At 35.7% G+C, this 27,492-nt stretch overlaps 1 protein-coding gene across 1 annotated transcript in view; it reads right to left on the minus strand.

The window, feature by feature from the left end:
• LOC111044845 (trafficking protein particle complex subunit 8) overlaps positions 1-27,492 on the minus strand; it is a 55,565-nt gene that overhangs the window by 4,093 nt on the left and 23,980 nt on the right. Inside the window, exons 11-21 of the mRNA XM_039422256.1 lie at positions 26,706-26,891; positions 23,394-23,557; positions 22,584-22,711; positions 21,383-21,597; positions 20,001-20,237; positions 12,694-13,004; positions 10,545-10,683; positions 9,925-10,018; positions 9,366-9,583; positions 6,191-6,438; positions 804-893 (exon numbers count right to left, since the gene is read on the minus strand). Of these exons, the coding sequence (XP_039278190.1) occupies positions 804-893; positions 6,191-6,438; positions 9,366-9,583; positions 9,925-10,018; positions 10,545-10,683; positions 12,694-13,004; positions 20,001-20,237; positions 21,383-21,597; positions 22,584-22,711; positions 23,394-23,557; positions 26,706-26,891 (2,030 nt within the window). The remainder of the gene's footprint in view (positions 1-803; positions 894-6,190; positions 6,439-9,365; positions 9,584-9,924; positions 10,019-10,544; positions 10,684-12,693; positions 13,005-20,000; positions 20,238-21,382; positions 21,598-22,583; positions 22,712-23,393; positions 23,558-26,705; positions 26,892-27,492) is intronic.

Consider the following 27,492-nt stretch of genomic DNA (forward strand, 5'->3'; position numbering starts at 1 on the left):
TTTTTCATTTATTCTTTGATTTGCTCTTCTAGCTTACTGGACGGGGTTGGTACAACTGGCTCTTATAAATAAATCATTTTATTCTAAGACTTATTAAAAATAAAATAATCAATCCTTAAGCATTAAAAGAATACATTATTGAAATAAATCAAGAAATTTCTAAATTGCCTATGAAATTCTACAAGAAGTTTCTAAATCGTCTATGAAATTCTACATTCATAACAATATTCATTATATCTATTTCGAATATTCTAACATAGATACTGACAGGGATCTTTGATAAATGGTCAACTTGGCGTTTCTAAATGATCAAGCTTTACTTGTTAATAAAAAAGACTTATTAATAAGTTTTGCTCAAGTCAAAAATAAGAATAGAAATATTGGTGGTGCAATTTAATGGCATTATTCAGTCCTATATTCGTATCTGGGAGCCAATAGAGAATGCATTGAAACGTGCGCGTATGAGAGTGGATCTTGGAGCAGCAAGACCGATTCACAGTAGCCACTTAACATTTTTGTCATAGATAGAAGTAAAAATCACATTAAGTGTTACAGTGTCAATGAAAGCACTGTGAACTGGAATTTACTAGTCCAGCAATTTACAGCGGATGTGAGTCATCACATTTATACGAACACAAGCGCAAACTTAATGTTATTGTTGGCTCTCCTTTCGATGAAAATACTTTAGAGGTTGGAACGAATGTTTTTCTGTAATATATCTTATGCTTAAAGGTATTGAAATAAAATAAAGTAATATGAATACAATTACAGTATTTCATTTGAATGAAATATGCTTCACCAACCTGACTAGTGGTCCTTTAGCTTCGAATTTTACGGCAAGAGTATTATCACAACAGTTTCGAGCCTCAACTTTGACTGGAACGATGCAAATCCTATAAAAATAAATCATTTTTCAACAAAGTTACGAAAGATATCATTGAAGAACGAGGATAAGTTTGTCTTCTTCAGACAAGATATTAATTTTTAGAGTATTTTCGAAATTGACAAATGAAAAAGACCCAACGTTTCAAAATCGTTAAAGACTGAACAAATCAACTTCTAATACTACACAAAAAGATTGAACGTAATTCCATTACCTTTAACGTTGGAAATTATTCCAGCAGAATAGTTCTTCCACAAATAATAACTTTGTGAATAGTAAAATAACTGCTATATGCCCGTAACATAAGTCTCTTTAACCAAACCATCTCTTTAACGGGTTTAGCAGTCTGCAGCATTGTTATTATTTCCAATAAAATTGATTGATTTACAATTTTGATCAAATATTATAGTGAGATTCAATTAATTATTATAGAGAGATATCACTATCGCAGTCTGGTTAATACACTGATATGGTAGTTCTACTCGAGCGCTTTCATACGTCATGACCATCTTCAACACCATCTACGACCAATTTGGGATTCTGTTAAATCAATGGGATAACTAGTGCTATTCTAACCCCCGAACTAAAAACACGCTAAAAATGCAGCTAATATTCTGTCAGCTGTTTTTACTTTCCTTACCCTACTACCATAGGTAAGGAAAGTATTGCTTTCCAAAAAAAAATTAAGGTACCCCAATTTCAAGTTTTCTATACGTTTCAAGGTCCCCTGAGTCCAAAAACATGATTTTTGGGTGTTGGTCTGTGTGTGTGTGTGTGTGTGGTGTGTGTGTGTGTGTGTGGTGTGTGTGTGTGTGTGTGTTGTGTGTGTGTGTGTGTGTGTATAAAACCATGTTTTTCACGATTTTCTCAAAAACGGCTCTAACGATTTTCTTCAAATTTATATCATTGATAGCTATTTATAAGCCCTATCAACTGACATGAATCTCATTTCTGGGAAAATTGCAGGAGCTACGTAATATTCTTGAGAAAAATGGCGGATAATTACTAAAAAACCATGTTTTTCACGGTTTTCTCGAAAACGGCTCTAACGATTTTCTTTAAATTCATAGCATGGATAGCTATTTATAAGCCCTATCAACTGACATGAGTCTCATTCCTGGGAAAATTGCAGGAGCTCCGTAATATTCTTGAGAAAAATGGCGGATAATGGTGGAAAGCTAAATAGCTAATAGCTATCAATTAGCTAATAGCTATTTAGTTACTAAATAAGCCCTATGAACTGACATGAGTCTCAGTTCTGGGGAAATTGCAGGAGCTCCGTAATATTCTTAAGAAAAATGGCGGATAGTTACTAAAAAACCATGTTTTTCACGATTTTCTCAAAAATGACTTGACCGATTTATTTCAAATTCATACCCTCTATACTTATTTTTCGCCACACTGCACAGAAAGCAGCTGTTTTCCAGTCCCTACGTAGATCTGAAAGACATTGTTTGCAGACGACGTCAGAAAAGGGTTTCTTTTCCGGGCTAGGCCAGAAAGTTGTCTCTTTCCAGCCGCTCATGGAAGTAGTTAATAAGTCATCAGCTAGATCGGGCGAGTGGCCACTTTCATCATCAGCTGAAGTAGCCATGATTTCAGTTCCAGTTCCGAATCAAACTAATTCTCTTCGCAACCAGTTTTATTCAATAATTATTTATTGTTGATTAGTGCATTCCGAATTTTCAAAAATGCTCGAAGATGACTGTGGTATTCCAAGTGAAATTTTAAAAGAATCTGAAATCCTGACTGCAAATCTTCTACCACTAAAATCAAGAGATAGGTACGATAGCTTAACGAGTATTCTTTATTTTGTATTCTTCATTTATTTTGTCAGCAATACCTGTAGTGTGGCGAAAAATATCGTTCGCACCACGGGCAAAAATGTTTTTCCAGCTCTCAATCTTTTCTAGTCCTCGGCCTACGGCCTCGGACTTGAAAACCGATTTCGAGCTGGAAAAATCTCATTTTCTGCTCTAGGTGCGAAATATACTATATCAGCTCCATCAACTGGCATGAGGCTTTTTTTCTGGGAAACTAATGGAGTCCACTCCATCCTTGAGAAATGGACTTTGTAAACTCCCTCTCGTGCATGAGATAGGTAGGTAGAGCAGTTTATAAAAATAACACATAGTCGAGATATTTCATCTGTAGAACAGCTGTTTTGACGACTTTTAAAAAATCATCGAATTTCACAATTTACACAAAGGAAAAAGTACTCTGAAAACAATTATATATACACATATACAGTAGTCTGATCGTAGTTTCAAATATGTTGCCGCCAATCTTCATTATGTTATTCCCCTAAATTATTATTCTCGTTTAAGAATGAGGCTTACAGTTCAATGAGCAAGGAAAGTTGTGTGAGTGTACCACACCAGATTTTTATTGAATGCAGTTGGAAGTGAAGAGAAATAATCCAAGTTGCATGCAATATTCAGCTGATTTGTGATTTGTAATAGTACATTACTATAGTGAGGTCCACGTTATAATGGCAGTGGAAAGAGATGAGAGAATAGCGTTGCCGATTCTCTGCCTTGTCACTGCCTTCTATAGAGGATATAGTAAGGTCCACGTTATAATGGCAGTGTGTGATTTGCAATGGTGTTGCTATCTTTGTCTATCGTTCAACAAAGCAGATGGCGCTATCTCTTTCACGCATTGCGATGTTGCCACATCGTTTATCAACAATGTAGAAATTTAACTAAAGCGGTCGTCACACCAACGTCTGCTAGCGGTAACGAGCTCGCTCCCGCGGAGGTAGTTTTTCTGGAAGCAGTTTACACCAAAAAACGTCCGCCAGCGGTAGTTTGGTTTTGTTCTTGTTTTGATGAGGCTGGTTCTCTAGAAGTGGGGGAAGGCCGGCAACCTATGGCGAAGTTCTGGAGTTCGCTTTCCATGTTATTAGATTGGCCACGTCAGACCGAGCTCACTACCGCTAGCGGTACTCCCACTAGGAGACGTTTCAAAAGTTCGCCTGGCTCGCGAAGTGAAACTACCGCCGAGGTACTACCTCCGCGGTAGCGAGCTCGGTGTGACCTGCACAACTTAATAACATGGAAGGCGAGTTTTTTGACTTCGCTACCGCCGCGGACGCGAGCTCTGTGTGACCTGCCCTTAATTGATCATCAATTCAATTCAATCTCAATCATGAAAATTTATTACTACATCTTTAAAAAATATATTTTCTTCACAAATAAAATATGATTGACTATTTTCAACAGTAAAGAACAGTTAAATTCATCAGATATACCAGTATCAGCTGCTTGGGTGGCAAGGCTGAGATCTGGCAAGTGGCAACCCTTTTTTCCTATCTTCCTACACTGTCATTATTATAACGTGAACCTCACTATAGCTGAAGTACAGTAGCATAATATGAAATTTTCATTCTTTTTAAAAATAATACGTTATATTTTATTCGTCTACAAAATATATTTTTTCAATAATAAAAAATTGATTTTGATAATAGATTGAATATTTTGTTAATCTATCTATATAAAAAAAGGGAGTAGGGTTGTGTTTGTTCGCATCAAAACATGTCAATTTGTGGATTGCATACCGGAAAAACGGGAATGATTTAGATCTCCAAATTTTGAACATAGATTCTAAAAATATCAATCTCTTGCACCTCGAAGCCCAAATTTCAATTTTCCTTCTAGATTTTTCAGAATTCAAGTTTAAAATTCATTTACGGGACATCAAGTTCATACGGCTTACATTGTTTCATTGTCGTAAAATGTGTTTTTTTCTATGAGGAGGTTATAACATTGTTACAAGACTTATTTCAGCGGTGTCGTGGTCTAGCGGTAGAGTACTCGACTTCGAAGCGAAGGTTTCTCGGTTCGAATCCCCGACTCTTCCATTTTTCTTGTTCTTGATTTTTTCCCTTAAAACGTATTATTATAAATTATTTTTTTAAGGAAATTGTTTTCATTATGATTGAAATTGGATTTCATCAAATAATTATTTAATGTGAAATTTTGCAATCAGTACAAATTAAATGGACATAGGTTTCACGCTGTATCATTGGAATTTATACGAAAAACATGAACAGATAACAATAAAATTAGTAATAATTTATATTCTTCAGTTATGATGTAGGCTACTATCAGACACAAATTCGGAGTGAAAAGAATATTGTAGGTATTTTTGGGGAATTGGGGAAACAAAAGGCTGCTTGAATAAAATTGTGGAAGATCTAATCGATACTAGAATTGATGTATTGAAAAAAATCAATATGATACTGTTAGGTTTTCAAGTATGATGTCTTCTTCAGTTATCTATTATATAATAATGGAAAAATTGGCTATCACATGGAATGGGAAATACATGACTGACACATCATCATGTCTGAACTACTGGACTGATTAATCTTTAAATTTGCATAAAGATTCTTAATTTGCCGAGGATGGTTATAAGCCTAATTTAGATTCGTCAAGATTTCAGTAGGTCAGTTTTCAGTTTGTCAAGTTTTTAATCAGACCCTTGCGGAGCACGGATTAACTGCTAGTAATATTATAAAGGAAAGAATTGGCTCAAACATTTACGGAATAGGAAATACACGAACATCTGAACTACTCAATTGATAATCTTGAAATTTTGAATAAAGATTCTTAATAGGATGATCATAGGCCTATTTCCTGTTATTCATCATTTCAGTGCATCAAGTTTTCAGGTTCGAGACTGATCGAACTCTTTTTTAACAGATAAGTTTCAACTCTGATGAAGATTATCCACGTAATTTTGACAGAATAAAAATTAATTGTTCTATTTTTTATTATTCCTGGACATAAGGATATTGCATTTTACATCACTGCATTTTCCCCAGTGCAAAGCACGGGTTACCTGCTGATTAATTATAATTGTAGATTGTTAAAATAACGATCTGGCAACATTACTAAGCTAGAAAATGAAAGCGCTATATGCTTTGTTGAATGACAGACAAGGATAGCAACACCAGTGTTAATAAAATACTGCCATATAACGTGGACCTCACTATTAATAGGCTAAAATTTGTTTCTTATGCACTTTCAATGTTGCAGCTACCTGTTACTTGGACACAGCAGGAGGAGTAAAGGACGAAGGAGTTCGTTTTCCAACGAACTTGATCTGTATGATGGTTCAAAGAGTATGTGTTGAAGATTCAAAGTTGATTGATGAACTCATTAGTAAGTTATCGTCGAACAAACAAACGGACAATTAATGTCCGTTACACTCCTTCAATTACTTATTGGGAAGATGGTATTTTCTCGAACTTGATGAAGTTTGATCTTCTTCCGAGCTTCAATTAATCATAGAAAAACATACCTGTTGAGTTTGAAATCGTGAGAGACAGTGGTGGGATGGTTGAGTCTGAAGGTGAGCAGTCGCTGCTTGAAGAGTTGCGATTGGGGGCGCGCCTCGGGGGGGCCGAAGAGGCAGAGGGCGTCCGAGCCCACCTGGACGGGGGGGCAGTTGTCGGGTGGCCACGACACCGACTCGTCCAGCCGCGATAGCCTCAGGTGATGCTGGCCCTCCACCACGCGTTTGCTTCCACCGTTTTCCGTTATTGATCCCTGGAAAATTATACATTTTTGAGAGGACTGATCTCGGAAATTCGAGAGAATTGATTCCTGATCCAGTTGAAATTTACCACCTAGTTGACAGTTATCAAATTAGCAGTGATCATGTTATTTTTGCTTTGGCAATTGAAGATTGAATTCCAAATTAGGTTGATTCGGAATTTGATGACTCTGGTATCCATGGATCTCTTGCTCATTCTGGAATTTTTGACATAGCCTGTAGCTTACTTTTCGTTTCACTCATCCAAATGTGTAAAAGCAGCCAATCCACTGATTCTTCATTCCATGGAAGTCCATTCATACATAAGAGTCCATTCATAATAGTATAACATTTATTGTGGCTGATTTCACATGTCCTAAACTCTACAATAATAAAAAGTGGGATCATTTTAATGTGAATTTGCATGAACCTGAATAGAGTTTATTCAATCGCTTTGATTATTGACTACCATTATATGATTTCTTTCTTTGATCTCAGCTTGAAACCAAAAGCTTAGGGATGAAAATTTGGATGTAAACTAACATGTAACTCAATTTAATTTCTATTTAAATTGATAACTTTAGAATTAACTTGTGATCTATCAATATCAATAGGTTTGTCTTGTGTCGTAATAACATCATGAAAGAAAATAGAAGCATCTGATGGAATATTAAGTTTTTTTTTTCGATTTAGTTTTTAGCTGATCTTGAAACATGAAAATATCAGGCCCAGTAGCATAAAATCATGTTCAATTTCAATCAGGATTAAATTTCATGAGAATTAATCAGAGCAGGGTTTTTTTTAATAGAAGGCTTCTCTGATTGGTTCTCTTGGTATTTAGTCCGGATTATGAATTAACAGACAGTGCAACTGTCTCTCTCAAGGCCATGGCTGCGTACAAACATAGAGCAACAGAGGAACCAATACAACAGAAGCTGAAGAAATCAGTCGCATTTCTATCACCTCACAATGAACAGTACATTCAACTACCATACGTTTGGAGAGATCAATTTTAAATTTCTTTTGCTATCATCCGGTCACTTTCTGAACTTATTCTTCCAGATGTTCCATGAATACTGCAATGTTTTAAAATAAGGTCGCCAAATTTGGTAACTCAACTACAGCTATTATAATGTCTTTTATTTGCTCACACTTTCTTACATTTTCAACAGACTATGGAAAACTTTTTTCTGATCAGCTGCTACTTGAGGGACCAATAATCCTTTCTCTTGGTAGTTCAACGAATTATCCCAGAGTTGAGACCTGTTCATAAATAATGTTTTTTGTTGCAAGCACAATATATTCCTGATTTAATCAAAATCGTTAAATCCGTTTTCGAGATCCATCCGACATAGATACATATATCCACAAACACACATATTCAAACGAATTGCTTTCTTAGTATAATTATTGACTTCGATGATTATGATTTCATTAAATGAGAGCTTATTTCACATAATAATAACAGCTAGGATCAAAAGCAGAAATGTCAAACATAATTGAAATTGAAACAGTAGCGATCATCAACATTATTTTCTTCATCTGATCTAAAGTAACCAGATTATGATAAGATTCATATCAATGTGTCAGCATTGTTTGAAAGGGGAGCATTGATGCTATTAATGAGGAATACTGACAGTCAACGAACTGTTATACATATTCTCCAATATTTTAATCAAAATCATATTTTATCACAATCACAATCAATGTTTGGGAATAATTGATTCATGGAAAAGCGCCTTACTTCTATGCAAGATATTTTCACATTAGAAAAAGCAACAACAGCTATTTGGCCGTTTTAATAAATAACCCCTTTCTTTCGCCCAAGTTGAATTTTGGCCGAATTTCCTCATTCTTCACAAACAGAATCCACAACAGACACTTCTGAAGTTTTTAAAATACCCCTTTAAGCAGTTTTCGCGATCTGTCGGATATACAAACAAAATTAGTATTAATAGAATAGGATCAATTGATAGAAGCAACTCCCATCATGAAAGTTTGTTTTATGAAAAATAAAAATTATCTATACTCTCAGGAATAGCTCTGATTGAAGCAGCAGTGCCCAATCAATTTGATCTCGATCAATGCATTTTAGTTAATTCTTCAACTTGGTGCCAACCTAATGAAATAATCTCAACTTAATGCCAACCTGACAAAATTATTAAAAGGTCGCCAGTTATCAACTGTTTCGAATAGGTACTCTCTCTAGATTATATTTCTATAGTAACATATGATATGGACATTTTAATTATAATTAAGAGATAGGGAGAAGAAGAATATACATGCTAAAAGGCGAACTTTAAACCCTTAAAAACCACCCTTAGAATTGAAATATTGCCAAAAGATTTCTTAGTGAGCACCTAGTACGTATAAGGAAGCTATTTTCTAAGTTTTGTTGCAATCCATCCAGTAGTTTTCCAGAAATCGTGATCAGTGAGTCAGTGAGATAAGAATTTTATAAGTATAGAGTAGACCTTGAAGACATTAACATCTCTGAAATAACTTAAATTCGAGAGAATCCATTCCTAAACCAGCTTGGCTTCATTAGAGAATCGTCCCCTGTAGAAATAAACATTAAAAAAACTTACCCTAAAATAGTTGAATTTGATGAGAAAATAGCTAGACGAAATTATTAATGGATGAATTTATAACTGGAAAGGTTACAATTTGTAGTGTTTTTAAAATTTGTAATACTATCACTGCAATTATAATTCATTAGAAAATGTGTCACTAAATCAAACAGTGGGAATTTGATAGAGAATTTATTATGAAAAATGAATTATACTTTCACAAAGGCGAAAATTATTATATAGAGTACTATAAACATAACTTGACTTTGTAAAGGGGGTAGTTTTGAGCTGTGAAAGTTGTTATACCCTACTCATGCGAGATGATATCAGTTTTTTATGTAAATAAAATAATAGATAGAATAATTCATTACCTTCCAAATTAATACCAGTGTGGACTGTAACGTGAGATCATTCTCTGGTCCTGCACTTGTTTCTTCGTCAGTTCCCCTGTCAATGAAATCCAAGCAAGGCGATGTTTTGCTCTCAGTATTCAAAGTGACAGAGCTCAGTTCGGGTTTCCCACTTTCCGATAGTTTCTTGCATGCTTGCAGCAGAAGGTGCACTGTTTCTTGGGCGTCTATCGTTGATTCTATCAAGAAAAAAGCATATTTAATTGGAAGATTATTAGAAAAATTGTACAGGAATCATGAATAAATTGAATACTCTACAGAAAATCATTACAAATGACACGGTGCATAGAAGAATACGGTAGAGGTAAAGACAATATTTGGATTAAATTTTGTCGAGATTCACTTTAAACTATCAGCATTGTTTGAATGGAAAGAAATAATGTTATTTAAAAGGATTGCTGACGACAGTTTAAAGGAAATATCTCTATTTTTTATAGCATAGAACTTTTAAACTTTAAAAACCGAGGATTCAAAACATTTCGTCATAGAGACTGTACTTCTATGGAAAAAACCTAATTACCTTTTGGGCAGTGTGTATTTGAACACATTTTCCATTTGTGGCTGAATAAGGAGACTTGTTGAAGTGACACTTGTATGAGAAGAGGATCATGTACCTGTGAATAATCAAGTTGTATAATAAACATGATTTACATTAGATAATGTACTAGTATACATTTATCTTCAAGACGCTAGGAATAAAAAAATATTTGATTCTTTCTTCCATCTCAAGACGTTATTGTTAAAAATATTTTTAGATAAATATTTTTCTCAAAAGATACAAAGCATTCTACTTTAATTGAATTTTCATAAATTTTACACATTTATAATATTAAAGATTATTTTAACTATATAAATCGATTAAAAACTCAATTAAGATAACAATGCGAATAGATGTCGAACCTAGGTTCTAAATACAAAAGATGTTGGTGTTACAGTTCTATACAGTGTTGAGAACAGTATTGTACAGTTGTTGTGCACTATTGAATAGTTGCAGATTAACTGCGGACCAGGAAATATACTATGTTTGCAGAGGATTAAGAATATTTGACATTTTTAGTTTCAGTATTATCATAGCTATTACGAACAATGCCGAATTATAACAGTTTTGCATTAACATAAGAAATTGTTGATTGTACGTACCTGATTGTTATTTTCAACACTTAGTCTAATGTTCATCGTTTCGCTTGTATGACTAGAGGAACAACTCCTAGTTGCTAAGGCAGAAATGTGAAGTGATTCGTAAACTGTCAGCGGCCAACAGTGGCGAACTAGCCTATACCTACAAAATAACAATACATCTCTATAGGTATTTTTAGCCTGAAAATTATTGATAAAACACTGATACAAAATATGGATGGGTGAAAAACTTATAGCAAAATAACACATTCGACAAAATTGATCGATACCATACACTAAGAACAATATACAGAGTGCTCTGAAAAATGTTGCCCATAAGTCAGGGCGTGATTCCTCCACATCAAAAGAAGGAAAAAGTTCTAATTAACATAGAAAATACTTGGTTACCAAGTTATACAGGATGAAGGATTTCGTCTGAATTTCAGTTCCCCTGCTGAAACGACAGGTCTTATGCATGTTCATTTCAACTGAAATATTCAAGTTAAATTTAATATTTACAAATATCTTTTTGAAAATGATTGTGGTCAGATATATTCCTCATTCCTTATAAAATTTACAATGAAAAGTAAAGCTTTGAAGAAATAAGAATGGTTACATTATCTTTATTGGCACAATTTATAGCAATTAAGAAGTTTTGGATTCTGTGGATACTGAATTTTGGACACTTTTAAAACGACAAGGCAGTCTTGAATTTTAGAAAGTAACTGTACAAATTATCCTTCTTCATGTGGAGTGCTTTCGGACATGACGATCATCTTTAACATTCTTTCAACCTGCATATTTTTTACAAGGTTAGCGAAATGTGTATTCCGTCGAGCTATTGATCAGAAAAACTGATCGTTACATTTGGCAAATAGGTAACTTATGCCGATGTATGTGGACTATAAATCAATCTATGGATATTATAAGAGAAAAACGTGATGCGAAATTCAACATGACGCTTTTCACTAATGACCATTCAAAACAAACGTAATATATAACTGTATTTAAAATTTGTATTAATGCATTTTTTCAAGACAATGAGTGTAGTATTTTAAAGGAGGATAAATATAACCTCAAATCAACCAATAATTTAATTTGTCAATACTGCACTTATTAATTTTCATAGATTATGATCAAATTGTGTTGAAGTAAGCACGCATGGTTATTTTGTAAACTCTAGCGTGTTTAGCTTAATCGACTGATATTTCTGTGCCATCGAACTGCATAATAATGTCGTTATTAGTTTATTCTTGAGAGTTTAACTATTAACATTAGAGCTTAATTATTATAATTGATGATTATGTTTCATCCTCGAGTAATCTGTATACTTCTTCTAGATTCAGACATTTTTTATACGGAAACAAATATGCAATATGAAAATACCTTTGTGATGATAACATTGGTTATAAAATACATCTATACTTTTAATTCTAATTTGACAATGAAATTGGTGGAATCCCAAAAACTGTAACAAGGGGGTAAGCAAGATAAAAATTTTCCACTTTTCTAAGGAGTAAAGTCTTTGGAAAAGGTTGAGAGCCACTGTGTCCTAGTCCTAGTTTATTGACTTGAATTATTAATAATATATGTTCTTCGTAAATACTATTGCTATCTAGTCTTGAGACTAATGAGCAAATTTCATCCAACCCGTCTTACTGTGGGTTCATTTCATATTGCTCTTCTCCATTCCATAACTATTCGTTTCAACTCTCACTATCCTATCCTACTTTTATTACCTATAACTCTTACTACAGTATAAGCTCTTTCCTATCATTCTCCTTCCCTACAAGTGCTTTCCAATCATTATTTTTTTTTATCACCATTATCTTTCTCCTGATCTTCCTATTCTTCTTTCTAGTAATTTTGTTTTCTGTTTATGCACTGCTTTATTACTGACATTTTATTTATGTATCTCGCATCACCTATTCCCAGTAGTGTTTTAATCTCATTTGTCTCATTTCCATCCAACTTCATGTGATTTTTCTATATTTTGATCTTTTTTATTTTTCTCATTGACCTCCACCTCCTAGTTTTGCTTCTTCTCCTCCTCTCCCTCTTTTATAACCACCTCCTTTTCCTCTTCCTCCCTATCGCACTCCTAACCATTTATAATACAGTGGGACTCACATTAGAATGTGTTACTGCTAATGCTAATATGACGGCACATTACCTAGGCCGACTGCGTTGCTGCGGCGCTGACTCGTAGTAGAAGAGCAGATGCAGGTTGGCCTGCCCCCTGGCGTCGGGCGCACGCAACAGCATCCTCTCACTCACACGCTGGCCAGGCGCGAGGGGCGAGGCGAGCGGCACCGAGCACACTTGGCCACTCGGCCAGCACTTGGTGCCGATCGACACAAGGTGTGGCGCCGACGAGGCCACCAGGATGCGACTGATCGGCTGGCAGCCACAGTTGGTCAGCTCCACCTGCACTGCGTACACTTCGCCGCACACCACATCGCTGCGCAGCCCTTCCAAAGTCACCTGCATTACATACCTCCTTTTCAATAACATCAAAATACATTTTTAGTGCGCTTATTCTATTTTACTAGGTGGCGCTGGGAAACAGTTATTTTTGAAATAATGGCATTTCTAAGAATAAATTCTTAGGCCCTAGTTTACTATTGTTTATTGTATATTGTTTTGAAGGGACGGATTTAAGGATCCAAAGGTTCAAAGAACCCCACACGTCAACCGAAGCTTATTGTGGTCCCAAGTAGTATGTTAGTTAGGCAAACCAATACCTATGTCCTTTACAAGAACCAGGAGTTTTTCCCTATACTAACATTCCATTCATCACCTGGTTGCAATCCTTGTCGCAATCCAGTGTGATATGCTTGGCAGTCTCTTCAGACTGATTAGTCCTCGTGACCTACGTGAGTTCCACTCCGGGCCTTCTTTGTAGGTCCGAAGGAAGGGGCGGCCAAAATGCCTCTAGGGCGCCCGGCCACCCTTGACTCAGCCTCATGACCCACATTTGTGCCTGGTTTTTCACCCATCACTGGTCTCTTGGTTTTTTCTTTTTGCCCCTCCGAAACTTCGCAGGGTCAAAAGCCTCACCTCTCCCAAGAAGTTTTGCCTAATTGGCCGCCCTTCTTTGTCAAAAATGTCACGATTTTGATCAGTGGTGAATTTTGGCCTCTCCACCCACAAACTCGTGACCTACGTGAGTTCCACTCCTGGTCTTTTTGTAGGTCCTTCCGCTGAGAGAGGGGACGCCAAACTGCCTCTAGGGTGGCCGGGCACTCGACTCTCAGCCTCTTGACCCACATTTGTGCCTGGAGTTTCGCCCATCTCTGGTCTCGTGGGTTTTTCTCTTTTCCCCTCTGAAAACTGCCCTGATGGGGCAGATCTCGTGGGATTGAAGGCAAGGAAACTTCTGGAGTTGCCTTGAGGTCCATTTTAGTCGCCTCCTACGACAAGCATGGATGCAGTGGGTGAATTCTGGTTTTCAACACATTCTTGAGTACGATGATCGACTCAAAGCTCCCCCAACCCACAGGGGCCTAGGCCCGGTTGCACAAGGCCGGTTAAATTTTAATTGAGATTGTTCCATTTTATTGGATGGCGCTGGGAAACAGTTATTTTTGATATAATGTCATTTCCACGAATAAATTTCAAGGCCCGGTTGCACAAAGGCTGGTTCTTCAATTTTGAGCGTGATTAATTCACGACAACCAATCAGTAAAGGCTTTTTTGAAAAGAAGGTTTCTCTGATTGATTCTCATGGAATCAATCACGATTGAAATTTGACCGGCTTTTGTGCAGCCTGCAAATTGTTAACGAGCAGGCATGCACTCAGTATGTCATTCATGTTTTTATGGTCAAGTTCAAAAGTGCAATGTTTTTGAGATGACCTCTAAATTGTGTGCTTCCAAAAGTTGTTCACAGTTTTTTATGGAAATATTATAATAACAAAGTAGCAAATCTTGAGAATGGCAGTGATTTCGTTTTCAATTTATTTCTTGAATGAATGTATTGTTGCTGGGAAGAAGCGTACACGTTGCTTTCAAAATACCAAAATACCCCAACAGGGACATGTACTTACGTAACAAGTTGGGTAATGCTATTAACAAGCTATTACATTGAGCATACATGAGAGAGGCAGAGAATTTGACTTTGGATTATTGTTAAGGGGTTTTTAGTGTATATGAAACTCGATGTCGTCACGTCCCAGGGTGGTCGACAGATTTGGGGGGAGGGAGGTAAGTTGTAAAAACGCGCGCTTATAAAATAGCCTGTCCTGCAGTTACTATTCTTAGTACAGCTTTGACTTTTTTCTGAATATTATCTACATATAACTGGCTTTCAATATGGTCCTCTATATTTCTACGATAAACCGAATAGTTTTCCGTAAAAAAATAACTCGAAGAATGTATTTTTTATTATGAACTTTTTTTTCTCGAATATTTGAGTCGTTAGTCGACTTAGAGGAAAAGCTTCCCAATAAACGTTGTAGGCCGTTTTTTCCCAAATCAAATCACCTAGACTTGAAAGCAAGGTGTACGTTTTTTCCCAGCAGCAATACACTTATTTAAAAAATAAATTGAAAACTAAATCACTGCCATTCTGTCATTGATGAAATAAAAACATAAATTCGTTTTGGAGCATCGGCTAACGCCAACAGTATTGTGACATTGGGCCATATTAATAAAGTTGAGCATTTGCTTATACTTCTAAAATATGGAGCATATGCTTCATTTTCTATGAATAAACGTGAGCAAAACCTTTTACTTTACTTACTTTACTTTTCTTGTTCGTCACAACCATCAAACTGTATCAAGGGAGCAACGATCCCGCAGTATATGACACGTCAAAGTTCAATCTAATATCCACCATCCCTCATATTTCAACATAACAGATCCCACATAACATACATCAATCAAACTATTCAACAATGAAGTCTGCTAACCTGTACGGACACAATACAATAAGGAATTCCCTGAGTGTTTTTTTAACTCCTTCAAGCCATCAATTTCTCTTATGTGAGATGGGATTGAATTAAATATTTTCATTCCCATATAAAACGGGCCACTCTCCAGCAGGCTTAGTCTGTGATGTGGGTAAACAAAACCTCTAAATCGTGTATTATGGGGATGACTCACCTGGTTCTCCTCGTACATTCGTCTATTTTTAAAAACGAAGATTGCTAAATCTAATATATAAATAGCAGGATCCGTCAGCAATCTCTTTTCTTTAAAATAAGGTCTGCAAGAGCGCATTGTATTAATCTTATAAATTATCCTAATGGCTTTCTTCTGCAGTATGAATATTCCATTATTCTCCATACTTTTTCCCCAAAAAATAACTCCATATCTCATAACTGACAGAAAATAAGCATGATATACAAAAAGAACCGTTTTTTCACTCCCTACTCTAGCCATTACTCTTAATGCAAACAAGGCTCTATTCAATTTACCAGTGACATGAGAAATATGTAGCTTCCACTACGAATCACTCTCCACCATCAGACCCAAGAATGTCGTGGAATCAGAAGTTTCAACTCTACTTTGAGTATTCAAGTTTATTCCAAAACTTTTATAGTCTCTACTGAAGGGAATTACTTTAGTTTTTTTGCAGTTCAAACTAAGACTATTCTGAACAAACCACGAATCTAATTCAGCAAGACACCTCTCAGCCTCTCTTATCAAACATTCACTGTTCCTACTGGTGATTAAAGCTGTAGTGTCGTCCGCAAAAAGAGAGAGTTTGAAATTGACGTGACTCTCGATTAGATTAAAGCTGTAGTGTCGTCCGCAAAAAGAGAGAGTTTGAAATTGACGTGACTCTCGATGTCATTAACATAGACCAGGTATAAGAGGGGACCCAATATTGAACCCTGCTTTACTCCCTGAGACATAGGTAACCAAGAAGAGCTGCATGTTTCATTACCAACAGATATTGACACTCTATGGAACCTCCCCGAGAAATATGACTGGAACCATGAGTATTCTTTCCCATTTACACCATAATATTTCAATTTGTGCAATAGAAGATCATGTTGAACATTATCAAAAGCTCCCGACAAGTCACAGAAAATACCCAGAGCCTGTTCAGAGTCATTCCTAGCCTTAAGTGTCCCCTGGTTAATTCCGAAAACAGCATCTTCAATGGATCTGCCCTTTCTAAATCAAAACTGTGATTTAACAAAAAAATTATTGAGCTGAGTATGAGAATCCCGTTCAAAAACTTTCGAGAAAGATGAGAGCAGAGCTACTGGTCTAAAATTAGCAACATCATTCTTATCCCCCTTCTTGTACAAAGGTTTCAAAACAGCGTATTTCAACAAGTCAGGAAAATGTCCAGTATCAAAAGAGAGATTAATCAAGTATGTTAGAGGCTTAAGTATGAGATTACATGACTTTTTAATGATAAATATAGGAATGCCATCCCACCCCGCTGAACTCTTATTTTTTAAGCCTGTCATTATCCTGAGAACCTGCCCTTCCGATAATGGTTGAAATCTGAACTGTCTAATACCCCTATTATTCTCTATTCTATGTTGTCTGAATGCTTGTAGGTACTCTTTAATGTCCTCTAAGTTGCACCTATGTGCTTTGGATTTCCTGTTGAAGTGCTCATTGAAACATTCTGCAACCTGTACAGGCTCGTCAACCAAAACTCCATCCGCAAACAATTTTGGGCATTCGTTTTTGAAAGATGAATTTCCCATAGTATTCCTTATTACCTGCCAAGTAGCCTTTGTAACATTATCCGAATGCTTAATCACACTATCAAGATGTTTTTTCTTGGCCAAAGTAATTGTTTTTTTCAGTACCTTACTAAACTTTTTAACATATAAATGAAAGCTAGGATCCCGCCTTGCATCATTCTTCAAAGACATTAACAACTCTCTTTTTGTTTTAAGTGAGATCCTCAAACCTGGAATCAACCATTTTTTCATTGAACTATTCTTTTTAATCTTCATGGTTTTGATTGGAAATGCCTCCATGAAGCATCGATTGAATCTAGAGAAAAACTTCTTGAAACACAAATCACAGCTAGAGGATGAAAAACAATCTTCCCAAGTTTCCACTTTCAATAAATCTAAAAAGCGTTCAACATTTTTGCTTGAGAAAATTCTCTTACTTATATACTTCTCATCCTCACATTGTTTTCGACCAATAAGCTTGACAAATATCGCATGATGATCAGACAAACCCAAGTCAATCACCCCACCCACAACGCTCTCAGATACAACATTGGATATTATGTTGTCAATACAAGTTGATGTAGTATAAAACGGCCCTGATTGAATTCTTGTTGGACTATTGATCAAAAGAGTAAACCCATGTTTTACCACCACACAATCCCTCGGACTCAACTGCAGTAGCTTCGAACACCTTCTCTGAAGAAAAACCATTAATATCCTCTCTGACAGTGACAGAAATATCATCCCTAACTAAGATTGCAACTCCTCCTCTTGCCTTACTTTCTCTACAAAATGCTGATCTCACTGAATACCCCTCAAGAGAGCTCAAAACCCCACAATTATCCCTTCTCAGCCCTTGCTCGCTCAAACAAATCATAGCTGGTTGCCAATTTTCAGTCACTAAAGCAGCTTTCAGAGACTCAACCTTACCCATAAACCCCTGAATGTTGAGACTCATAATGGTAGTATCATTGCCCAAATTATCTAACCCACCACTTGGGCTTAGGTTACCGGTTCTAAAAAAATACTGGAATTTTGAAGAGCTTGTAGAGCCTGTCCATCAATCATTGATGAAGACTGGCCAGCTGGTGACATACGTACGTGTGCAGACCTGTCATTCACGTGACTAAAAGATTTAACACTCTCAGAAGGAAGACTATTTTTTGCCAAAGTTAACTCAGCAACTATACTCAGAAAATCCTTAGCCTCAGCTTTCCCTTTCTGTTGAGATGCAGACCGTGGTTGGTATGCATAGATCTATTGTAGCTCCATAAATTAATAATCCTAATTGACAAATGCGGGTAATGATAAGGAATACATCTTATAGCCCTATTCACACAACTAACAACACGATTTTCATCAGAGCTCCCTGGAAGATCGTATCTGTAAGGGAATGTGCCAAGAATGAGGTTGGTATGACTGTAGCTATTTATCACTTTGGACAATTTTACTGATAAGTTGTCAATATTATCCTGGGAGTAAGAACCATGAGCAAAACTATTCGTGACCCCAATCAAAGCAACAAAATCACCTCTTTTGCTCATGCTCATCAAAAAAAAAGTTTCAGCATGAGCAAAACCTTTTGCTCATGCTCATCAAAAAAATAGTTTGAGCATGAGCAAAACCTTTTGCTCATGCTCAAAATTGAATAAACTAGAGCATTTGCTCAACTTTTGAATCAAATGCTCCAAAAAAGTTGAGTCTAGTCTGGAGCAGCGTATCACCTTTTGCTCATAGTAAAATGGCTCAACTAATTCGTGTGAGTAAGAGGAAACTATACCAATACGATCACAACCAATAGTTGAGAACTTGAATCTTTTTAGATTCAACCATGATAAATATCATCATTATTCCTACAAAAGAATAAATACAAAAGATACCTACGGTATCCGATATAAAGATAGCCATCACAGAATAGGAAATAGGCATTCAAGAAAACGATTATAAGAAGGCTATTGATATTATAAGATTATGCTGAAGATTATTATAGAGATGACATTTCACGCTATTATTTCAAAATTCTAAACTCAATTCATAAATAGAAAACAGAGCAGACGACGCAAACACACGCGGTGTCCCCTACTTGCATATTTAGCGCTTAAGTGAGCTATAAAAACAAAGTAATGCCACAAAGGCGAATCAGCTGTTGAAAAATCTTTAAAATACGTGAGCATTTGCTACAGAGTTCAGGAGCATAAGGTAAGAGTATAATGTAAAGCTTATTCATATAAAAATGAGCAAATGCTTATGCTTCTACCTATAATGTTCATGAGCAAAACCTTATGCTCCATGCTCATGCTCATGAGCATATGCTTTGGTTTTATTCATATGGCCCATTGAATATACTTAGTCATCTGGGCTTGCATGAGAAAGTCACAATTTTACATGATCTAGCTACACCGATTGGAAGCTGAGGGCCAACAAAGTACAATCTCCGTTTAACGCTAAACTATGATTACTTGGAAATATGGTCACATTCATCATAACGTGTTACATTCTGAGTTTAAATGAAAAGTTCATTTATCTCCGTTCAAACTGAGAGGCTGCACATTAACTTATGTCTCTACTTATAAGTGTAATGAATTTCAACTTCTAAAAAAGTATTTTGATAGGGATACGCGAATTGTTTAATTATTATAGAAATTACTAGTAACTTACCCTCTTTATACTTTTTTATATACTACTGAGACAATCACTTCCCTCAACATATAACAGCAATATATAGTTGTGTTTATATAAAAGTATAAAGAAGTTACTAGTGATTTCTATAATAATCAAATTTCAACTTATTTTATTCAGATTACACTTGTTAGAGAAAGAGCGCTCACCCCAAGATGCGGCAACGAGTCGACGATGTTGAGCGTGAGCCGACTGTCGACAGCCGCCTGGAGGCCGCGGAGGTCGTTGGGTGTACGCACGTGCATGCGCGGTGGCACCACCAAGTGTTGCCTCCCCGCCACCACCGCTCCCCCTGCACCACCCCCCTCCACCCCACTCACCACACTGTAGCCCACGCCTGTGATCTTCAGCTCACCCGTTCGTTTCGGGGTCACTTTCAGAATAACCTACAATCAAGATGCAACACATTAATATTATCGTACATCAAATTGCATTTCATCATAAGAATAATATTGAGTAAGAACTGGTGTTACCCTTGCTACGCAATTGATAAAAAGTACAAAATCGCATGGATAATCTTCACTGGAATGTTGTATAAATACAGTAATACGGTGGGGAAGTCGGAGCAAAAGATATTGACACTTGATGGGATCGAACCGGAGACCTTCCAGAATCACGTTACCACTGCAATGGGTGAACTATAATAATTGATTGAACTAACTATTTTATGTGTTTTCTCTTGTGTAGACTGTCTAGCGAATAAAATAAATTCGTTTCAATCATTAAAACCAGAATTAATTGATAATGAAAAGGAAAATAAGCATGTGTACATCCTTGGTAGTTTCAGAATCTCTATGCAAAATGTCAAGTTGATCATTTAGATAGTTCAGATGTGATGGGCGTCAAACATAACTCTATCGTTTATGTACTAAATTATTTTTTTTATAAATAATAGGAATAGGGTCACAGAGACATGAATGCAACAGGTTTCGTCAATCCATACAATATTAATGGTTAGTAATTGGCAATGCTATATATATTCTTTCAAGCTTTAAAAATTAATATATACATTAGGAATATTTCGAAGGTTCATCACTGCAACGCTTCAAAAGTTGAATTTTGTAAAATATTTTTTCCGACTCTTTTACTCAGATTTTTCTCCGAAATTAATTTATGGAAAAACCATTCCAATTATTTCTTCATTAGCTAGTCGAGATCTTGATCGAAAAGCATTTTACATTTTTCTCCACTTATTCACTATATATTAATCTTTGGTGAAAGGAGGCCCTGAAGACCACTCCTACATGATAGCCAAATTCATTCACAATTCCAGGCTTGACACGACTATATCATACCGAGGATCCAGAGCCTCTGATCTGCTTCAAAGAAATGAACCTATGACGGTACCTTCGGTACGAAGGTATGAATCATACCTTTCAACATTGCTAAAAAAATATCACTTAGCATTACAACTTCAAGGAAAGTACTACAGACTCAAACCTGAAACTGTTCCAATTCTAATTTATACGACAGTCCAAATGTAGCAAGGTTAGAACGACCAAAGTCTTGAAAAGCAAGTTCAGTTACGTACATTTTTGGCCGAGTCCGGCTCGATGGTGAGCAAGTCGAGGGCCTGGGAGCAGGCGGCCAACTGCGCATGCGCGGGCACCGCCACTCCCGGCTGAGGCTGGTTATCTTGACAGAGGCCGCCGTCGGCGGGGATCAGGCTCCACAGCAGCCGCACCTTGCGTAGGGCCAGCGCTATGTGCAACGGGTTCTCCATACACACGCTCACGCTTATCTCTTCTGTCAAATTCAACACACATTCCATTCAGTAGAATCATCGAGAAAAGATAGCTTAAGAATATATCCCATGATATAGGTCGTTTATGTTTCAAATTTCAATCAAAGATTTTGTTAACACTAGCCGATTACTGTCGACTACTGTCTATTATTACTGTTTTGGCCGGGTGAGAGTATAAGAGTGAGAGACTACCAGCGTAACAAAGCTTCACGAAAAAGAACTACTCGGACTATCAGCTTGAGTAAACAGTGAAATTTGGAACACAAACGCTCTATACCATGGGATATCATTTTACGCTATCTTTTCTGTATGATAGATTACAGTTATGTGAAAAGACAAAATGAAACAAAAATTTCATTGAATTGAATAATACAGGGAACAAAAATTACATTGAATTGAATAATACAGGGAACAAAAATTACATTGAATTGAATAATACAGGGCACAAAAATTACATTGAATTATATATTACAGGGAACAAAAATTACATTGAATTGAATAATACAGGGAACAAAAATTACATTGAATTGAATAATACAGGGCACAGTTATGCGTAGAGGACACATTCACAATTATCTCATCTGCAAAATGAGACGAAATTTCAACTGGATACTCGGTTTAGAATATCTCGGAAACAATAGAAGAAATAAACAAATTTGTGTGATGAATATTGTAGGAAATTATGTAAGCTTCAATTCTGTATAGAATTATCATGTCCGTGACATGCATAGCTTTCGACTTATATGCGAGAAACCAATAAATGGTACCTTTGAACCACCCCCACCACCTTAACACAGGGGGTAGGGGTGCGGGCTATTGATATGTTTAACTCCTTACAGGTAACAGGTAAGACGTTTTCAATGTTGTCAATTTATTGAATGAAGGATATTTGATTTGATTAATAAACTTTAACAAGATGAATAAATCTATTATTATTGAAGTAAATAGATGAAATTGACAAACGAAATTGTGATGAATTTGAATTTACCGTTGACATAAGCTGAAACTGGATTGGCATTGTTTGTAGTGTTATTGAGCAATTCTATGGTAGGTTTGAACACAAATGCTTGGCCTTCGAAAGCAACATTGACTGCCTGCTCCTCCAATTTGCACCACCTGTCGAAAAACAACACATGCTCAAACACTGCAAGGATTTCAATAATTTGATCAGGAAATAACTTCTTCATCACATTACAAAACACCATTATAGAAATTGAATGTATATAGATTAATATAAAGATTCTAAATCAGCAGCATTTGGAAGAAACCCTACGCATGTTTGACATGAAATGATAATATTCTTTATTAGGCGGAGTAGAGACCACTCAACCTCGGATGTTTCATAACACTAACTGATTCTTGATAGAACACACACTAGAACTCTCCACACACTAGAACTGCACAACATAAAACATGTATCACGTTACTTTCCGAGTAACATTTTCTATATTATCGGATTTGTAATTTTTTGAAAATAGTAAGAAAATGACATTATTTCAATAAATTAATGCCAATTCAAGAATAATATTCTAATTTTATCAAAAATTTATTGAAATTGCAAATCAAGACTATAACTCACATGTCAGATAGGCATATAATAATGAACTAGTCTATTGTGTGCATTATGTTCTCTCCTTAATCCGACATCGAAAATCTAATCTAAATCAATATGACCAGTCAATAATAAATTCACAAATAGAATATAATTCACCTTTAATTTTCTTCTCAAATATGCGATCAATCCAATCTAAATCAGTATGACCAGCCAATAATTGAAACATACGAAAATTCTGTTTACCTTGTGTTTTCTTCTTGGGTAAGTTGGAAAGATAGGCCGGAAGCAGGAATAGCATTGGGACTTGAAACGGGCTGCGGGGCCGAGTCCAACAGCACCTGAATAGAGTTGCCATCGATCACAGGCAATGGTAGAACTGGAATTTCACCTGTCTCTATGCTCACTTCCTGCCATTCAACAAAATAACCACTCACAAATATTAGCAGATTAATAGTAGCACAAAATAAAAATCCATGTCGGCAGAAAAGAAAACAGAACAAGAGAGGAATAGCACAAGGTTACCTTATTTTTTCTCTTCCTATCATTCTTGATGATTAGTCCAGTCAAATGGTCATTTTTTTCAGGAAAAAGCCCCGAAAAAATTTTCCTCGACGATTCTATATGTATTTTGGGGCGCTGAATTCGAATCTGAAATTTGCTGACACGCCAGAGGGCGGCTTCACTCCCAAAACCCCCAAAAACCCCTAAAATTTCGGACGTTTTTTAATTTTTCCATTTTAATCTCGAAAACTTCGAGTTTTTGGAGAAAAATCATTCTCTACAAAATTAAGGATAATGAGATTTCCAATAAATTGAGTGGTCGCGCAGGATCCTACCATTTTTGGTTCCGGAGCTACGAATTTTCAAAAAAGGGGTATTTTAAAGGGGTTTTCAAAATTATGCAAACCTACCACTTCTACCCTATACAACAACTTTGATATTTTTCTAGTATAGATGAAAAACCACATATCACGTGAGAAACAATTAATTCTGAACAGGATTCCTTAGGAATTTTCGAATTTAGTAGTGGGGGAAGGGGGAATAAACCCAAAAATAGAAAATCATGTCCTACAGCCAAAATACAAATTTTTCATCATAATACCTTTTCAAGGCCTTCCTAACAAAAAAAATACATATTTCGGCTGAAATCATTTCACGAGTGTTATTTTATATGAGAATCACCCGTTAGAAACATTTAATTTCAGTATTTCCTAGTGGGGGGGGGGTTCGTCATAAGGATACGTCAAAGATCAAAACTTTAAACACTTATAACTTTTGACAGAATGATCAGATCTCCTCGTACAGCTCATTCTTCTCAGCTTGTCAAGGCGGTTCAAAATCATGTATCATAACTGAAATTTGATGAAAAAATAGAAATCCTCTTCTAAAGTATTTTAGCCCGTATTTAAATACACAGAAAAATGGTCAATTTCTATATTCAAAACTGTGTATCTCGGTAACCCGGAATGATAAAAAATTGTACTTGGTATTGATTTGAAGAACAGGATCTCCTCTTTCATGTGAGGTAAATGAATTTTGTAAAAATACAATCGTAAAGTAAGATACGTTTGTTTAAAAAAATCAAGAAATTTGCGATATTTTCCTCATTTTCACAGTATCAACAGTTTTTCGTTAATGAACAGTCGTGCAAGATGGATTTAAGGCAACGTAGCTTATAGAGCATGTAATTCTCTTTCATTTGAGACCAATCGAAAACTTCTATCATGTATGTTACTTGTTTCTTGAATAACAGTAAAATCACAGAAAAAATGAGAAAATATAAATAATCATTTTTTTTCAATTAGCTGTAACTTTTGAACGGTATTGAAATAAAAAAAAACGATTCATGAAAGCAAAAAGAAGAGAAAATTCTCTACAACCTTGATTACTTTTTGGATTCTTTATTGAAGTGTTTCACAAGATAGATACGCAACTTTGAATATGCGACAAATTTGTGATATGTTAATCATTTTCAAAAACTCGCATATTCAAAGTTGCTTATCTTGTGAAACACTTCACACAAAAAATAAAAAAAGAAAGGTTGTAGAGAATTTTCTCCTCTTTTCGCTTCCATAAATCGTTTTTCTGATTTCAATACCGTTCAAAAGTTACAGCCAATTGAAAAAATGATTATATTTATTTCTCATACTTTCTGCGATTTTACTGTTATTCAAGAGTCTCTAAAACGAGTAAGATACATGATAGGAACATTCGATTGGCCTCAAATGAAAGAGAATTACATGAAAATATAAAATATACCCTTTAAAATATATCCCTTTTTGAAAACTCGTAGCTCCGGAACCAAAAATGGTAGGATCCTGCGCGACCACTCAATTTATTGGAAATTTCATTATCTTTAATTTTGTAGAGAATGATTTTTCTCCAAAAACTCGAAGTTTTCGAGTTGAATGGAAAAATTAAAAAAGTCCGAAATTTTAGGGTTTTTTGGGGGTTTTGGGGGTGAAACCGCCCTTTGATTGATTCGAATTCAGCGCCCCAAAATACATATGGATCCGTCGATAAAAATTCTTTCGGGGAGGTTTCCTGAAAAACGACCATTTGATTGGACTAGATGTACTTATTGTATGAATCAATGAAGAATAAATAAATACAATTCAGAAAGCACGAAGTAACAAAAATAAAGAACAAATTCGAGCTCAATAATGCGATACAGACTGCCTGTAAAGCCAAACTTCTGTAAAGTAAGGTCAAACGGTATTCTAAGATTTATTTTTCCAAATTTATATACTTTCTATGCAAATTCAAATTGAAACTGAAATTTTATTTTTTGATGATAAAAATGCAAAAAATAATAATAATTTTTATTTTATTGTTATAGAATAAACAGAGAAATCTGTATAAACAATATGGTAAATGAGCTTTCTATTCTATGATATTAATCATCAAATTATTTCAAGTTTACAAAGTGTCATTGAATCATCTCATGATTCTATGGTTAGGTTTGCAATTAATTGTTATCCTGTACATGATACTATCATATTTTTCAACATAATATTTTCAATTGTCTATTCAATCATAGAGCATTGGTCAAGATAATTTGGAATAAAAAAGGTAAGGTGAGGACCGATTCCAATTGAAACTTGTGGTCGAGGTTAATCCTGATTGAAACTGTATCAGTATAGACAGTATAGCCTATCTATTAGTATTATTTAGACTATGTAATATGTACACAAAATAAAATCAGGAACTACTTTCTCAAAATAACAAGCTTGTCAGTTCGAGTATATCGTTATTTGAATTATTTAAACTCTGTAATACATACACGAAATAAAATCAGGGAATTCATCCTCAAAGATCGAACTTGGGGAAGGAGCCAGTCGAACATCGGCGAGCTGATAGCAACTAACACTAACCGCCATCAATACCAACTTTTTAGTGACGGCTACTCACTTGAAAATGGAATTTATGTTGAAACATGTTGAGAATTAAAGTTTTTAATAAAGGGTACTTGGATTTTTTATTCTTGATAAGACTAACCCTTATAATGAACATGAAACATTAAATGGTTATTCTTGGGAATAGCGAGAGACAAACCTGTTGCGTGATGAGGTACTCGTTGAGGAAAGAGGCCTGCTGAGCGGCGCCCTGGCGACTGGCTCGAGGCAGCAGTCTGGCATAGGCCTCAGCCGCCTCCTGACCCCGCTTCAGCCCGGCCGCCATTCGCCCAATCGTGAAGTGGATGTGGTCCTCGGCCAGGCTCCAGTTCTTACCCTCGTAAACCTGCCACAGTTATCACATTCAAATAGTATTGATCACAGACGAATACACATAAGAAACGAATGGAACATGTAAGGTTAGACTTCAATTCTTGTCCTAATAAACCTGCGAATTTTCAGATTCAACTAGTTTTGTTCACATCATATGAAATCCTCATATACATAGAAAACGAACCATGAAAAATGAGTTTAGCAATAAATTGTGACAATGTAATTACGATTGCAATAAATTGAGGTGATGAGGGAATTACGATTACAAAGAATGATGGGATGAGGTGATGAGTGAAGATCAACAAATTATGAACGTATGGATAAAGCAGTACGTTTGGAATATCTTGAAGCTCATTTCTACCCGATAGAAAAAAATTTAATGAAAATATGAAAAATGTATTTAGCAATCAATGCAAAATGTAATTGAAGTACGTAATCGAAATGTAATTATTGTAATGCAATTGAAATGTAAAAAGCAGTACGTTTGAAATACCTTGGATTTTGAATCTCTATTCGACCCGATAGAAAACATTTCAATGAAAAATGTATTTAGCAATCAATGCAAAATGTAACTGAGATTAGATTTGGAAGAGTATGGAAGCAACATACTAGTC

Source organism: Nilaparvata lugens, chromosome 2, assembly GCF_014356525.2.
Source record: "Nilaparvata lugens isolate BPH chromosome 2, ASM1435652v1, whole genome shotgun sequence".
Taxonomy (NCBI): Eukaryota; Metazoa; Arthropoda; class Insecta; order Hemiptera; family Delphacidae; genus Nilaparvata; species Nilaparvata lugens.